We start from the raw sequence: 2563 nt of genomic DNA on the forward strand, positions 1-2563 counted from the left end.
GGTATATTTTTATGGCTAAGGTTTGAACGTGTTGGTTGTTGCGCGAAACTTTTATCACAAACCACATTAAATAACTGAATCCAATAAACATGTCACAAGAGTTTGTTTCGTCCATGCACGACATAACAGTCAGAATAAGTACACAAACCACTGAACAAAGACACAAGAAAACTCCAACGAGCAAGATAAGAGCGATGTAGGCAGGCACTAAACTATTTCCGCCGAAAAGGAAAAGGAAAAAAATGGACAGACGCAAACGCTACCGCTGACCAGAAAAGAAACCAGAGACCTCTGCCTACTCTGCTCCCGAGCTCTCAGTCTATATATACCCTGCTCCCTCCCCTCCCTCCTCCCACACAGCCTCTCACCTCACCTCTCAGCCTCGTCACTCACAAGTCACAAAGAGGGAGCATCACTTGCCTGCTGCGCTCTTCCGAGTTCCGACAACTTACTCCGACGAGGAAGAAAGTTCGGAGAGGGAGCTTTCTCCAACAGTAGTAGCCATGGGAGCGCACAACGGAGTGAACAATATGCACGAGGTGGCGCCGATGGAGGTGTCTGTGGAGGCCGGGAACTTCCAGGACGCCGAGCGGCTCGACGACGACGGCCGCCCGCGCCGCACGGGCACGTTCTGGACGGCCAGCGCGCACATCATCACCGCCGTCATCGGCTCCGGCGTGCTCTCGCTGGCCTGGGCCATCGCGCAGCTCGGCTGGGTCGCCGGACCCGCCGCCATGCTGCTGTTCGCATTCGTCACCTACTACACCGCCACGCTGCTCGCCGAGTGCTACCGTACCGGCGACCCGGAGACCGGGAAGCGCAACTACACCTACATGGACGCCGTGCGCTCCAACCTCGGCGGCGCCAAGGTGGTGTTTTGCGGTGTTATCCAGTACGCCAACCTCGTCGGCGTCGCCATCGGCTACACCATCGCGTCGTCAATCAGCATGAGGGCCATCAGGAGAGCCGATTGCTTCCACACCAACGGGCACGCCGACCCGTGCAAGAGCTCGAGCACACCGTACATGATCCTCTTCGGCGTTGTTCAGATCCTCTTCTCGCAGATACCCGACTTTGATCAGATATGGTGGCTCTCCATCGTCGCCGCCGTCATGTCCTTCACCTATTCTTCCATCGGACTCTCCCTCGGCATCGCACAGACAATTTGTAAGTTCTTGATCATCTGTTCAAGACATGCAATTTTGCATGATTGATCGATGCTAAATTACTGACATGAGCTCGATCGGTTGTTGGAATTGCAGCTAATGGAGGGTTCAAGGGAAGCCTTACCGGCATCAGCATCGGAGCCGACGTCACCTCCACACAGAAAATCTGGCACAGCCTGCAGGCCTTCGGCGACATCGCCTTCGCCTACTCCTTCTCCAACATCCTCATCGAGATCCAAGTAAGCAATCTACTGCTCTACTGCTCTGTTCTCTTCAACTCGATTCCTCTGTTTCTAATAACCAAAGCTAATCTGATTCTTCAGGACACAATCAAGGCACCACCACCGTCGGAAGCGAAGGTGATGCAGAAGGCCACCCGCCTGAGCGTGGCGACGACCACCATTTTCTACATGCTGTGCGGGTGCATGGGATACGCGGCGTTCGGCGACGAGGCCCCGGACAACCTGCTCACGGGGTTCGGCTTCTACGAGCCCTTCTGGCTGCTGGACATCGCCAACGTCGCCATCGTCGTGCACCTCGTCGGCGCCTACCAGGTGTTCTGCCAGCCCATCTTCGCCTTCGTCGAGCGCCGCGCCGCCGCCGCCTGGCCGGACAGCGCCTTCATCTCCCGGGAGCTCCGCGTGGGCCCCTTCGCGCTCAGCGTGTTCCGGCTCACGTGGCGGTCGGCGTTCGTGTGCGTCACCACCGTCGTCGCCATGCTCCTCCCCTTCTTCGGCAACGTCGTCGGCTTCCTGGGCGCCGTCTCCTTCTGGCCGCTCACCGTCTACTTCCCCGTCGAGATGTACATCAAGCAGCGCCGCGTGCCGCGCGGCAGCACCAAGTGGATCTGCCTGCAGACGCTCAGCATCACCTGCCTCCTCGTCTCCATCGCCGCCGCGGCCGGTTCCATCGCCGACGTGATCGACGCCCTTAAGGTCTACCGGCCGTTCAGCGGTTAACTTGACAGAAGAATCTCAAGCAACTACTGCACACTAAAATCACCGGACTGTTTGCGCATACCAAGAGTAGCGAGTGGCGGGGCGACGTGCCGCGTATTCCTCCAGTACATGGTTCCACTAGGCAGGATGATCTTGTTCTACCTGCAACTATGTCTTGCTAACTTTTTCCATAGATTAGATATGTTCCACACTAGATTAGCAGTAAGCTGCAAGTGAAATAATTTTGGCCGCTCGTCATGTATGATTGAGAGAGACTCTGATTTTTATTGTTTTCCTTTTTTGGTGTGGGCGCCAGCTTGAAACCTGCAAAAAGGTTTTTCTTATGCTCCCGATCGATATTCGTTCAAAAGTTGAAATTCAGTCTTATAACTTTATACAGCTACAAAATAGGGCCTGCTATACAGTGGTTCATATGAATTTAGGATTTAATAATCTTTA

General features: G+C 55.1%; 1 protein-coding gene across 1 annotated transcript; it reads left to right on the forward strand.

Moving 5' to 3' along the window:
• Nucleotides 1–340: 340 nt before the first annotated feature.
• Nucleotides 341–2448, forward strand: LOC117863982 (amino acid permease 3). The gene is made up of 3 exons (XM_034747938.2): nt 341–1167; nt 1263–1405; nt 1490–2448. Exons 1-3 carry the CDS (start codon nt 504–506, stop codon nt 2123–2125), a joined length of 1443 nt encoding a protein of 480 aa, XP_034603829.1. The 5' UTR covers nt 341–503; the 3' UTR covers nt 2126–2448.
• Nucleotides 2449–2563: the final 115 nt, after the last annotated feature.

The sequence above is a fragment of the Setaria viridis genome, chromosome 7 (genome assembly GCF_005286985.2).
Source record: "Setaria viridis chromosome 7, Setaria_viridis_v4.0, whole genome shotgun sequence".
NCBI lineage: Eukaryota > Viridiplantae > Streptophyta > Magnoliopsida > Poales > Poaceae > Setaria > Setaria viridis.

Excerpts from the sequence above, each read along its gene's own strand:
- LOC117863982 (XM_034747938.2), top strand. The coding sequence starts at position 504 with ATGGGAGCGCACAACGGAGTGAACAATATGCACGAGGTGGCGCCGATG. Across the intron at positions 1,168-1,262 it reads CGGCATCGCACAGACAATTT|CTAATGGAGGGTTCAAGGGA; the intron begins GTAAGTTCTTGA and ends TTGGAATTGCAG. Across the intron at positions 1,406-1,489 it reads ACATCCTCATCGAGATCCAA|GACACAATCAAGGCACCACC; the intron begins GTAAGCAATCTA and ends CTGATTCTTCAG.